Source organism: Fulmarus glacialis, unplaced genomic scaffold (genome assembly GCF_000690835.1).
Source record: "Fulmarus glacialis isolate BGI_N327 unplaced genomic scaffold, ASM69083v1 scaffold21103, whole genome shotgun sequence".
Classification (NCBI taxonomy): Eukaryota; Metazoa; Chordata; class Aves; order Procellariiformes; family Procellariidae; genus Fulmarus; species Fulmarus glacialis.
The window spans coordinates 12,564-12,907 of record NW_009203859.1 but is presented as its reverse complement, the minus strand read 5'-3'; the positions used below and the strand labels follow the sequence as shown (position 1 = coordinate 12,907).

General features: G+C 67.4%; 1 protein-coding gene across 1 annotated transcript in view; it reads right to left on the bottom strand.

Annotated features, from left to right (window-relative positions):
• Positions 1 to 16: 16 nt before the first annotated feature.
• Positions 17 to 344, bottom strand: part of LOC104074618 (disintegrin and metalloproteinase domain-containing protein 8-like) — a gene marked incomplete at its 3' end in the record, with an annotated part of 12,381 nt that continues 12,053 nt past the window's right edge. Inside the window, 2 exon segments of the mRNA XM_009574790.1 lie at positions 17 to 101; positions 207 to 303. Coding sequence (XP_009573085.1) covers positions 17 to 101; positions 207 to 303 — 182 coding nt within the window.

Sequence of the window (344 nt, the reverse complement as noted above, 5' to 3'; positions counted from 1 at the left end):
ACAGGGGATGCCATACCTGCCGCCATCCCTGAAATCTTCTGCTCGCAGTAGGGCGCTGCCCAGCCCGGCTCGCAGTGACACTCCCGCTTGTGGTTGCACACCTGAGATGAGGGAGGAAAGCATCAGGGTGGTGAACATGCCGCAGGGGCCGGGACCGCTGCCTGGGCCCCGCAGCTGCTCTGGGAGATGACAATCCCACAGCGTACCCCGTGGTTGTTGCACTTGGCTGAACAGTTCTTGTTGCCGTAGACCAGGAGGTTCTGGCAGCGCCCGGCGTAGCAGACCTGGGGGCAGGCAGGGGGGCTCTGAGGCTGCCCCGGGGCCCCGCGGCGGGGGGGGCCGCC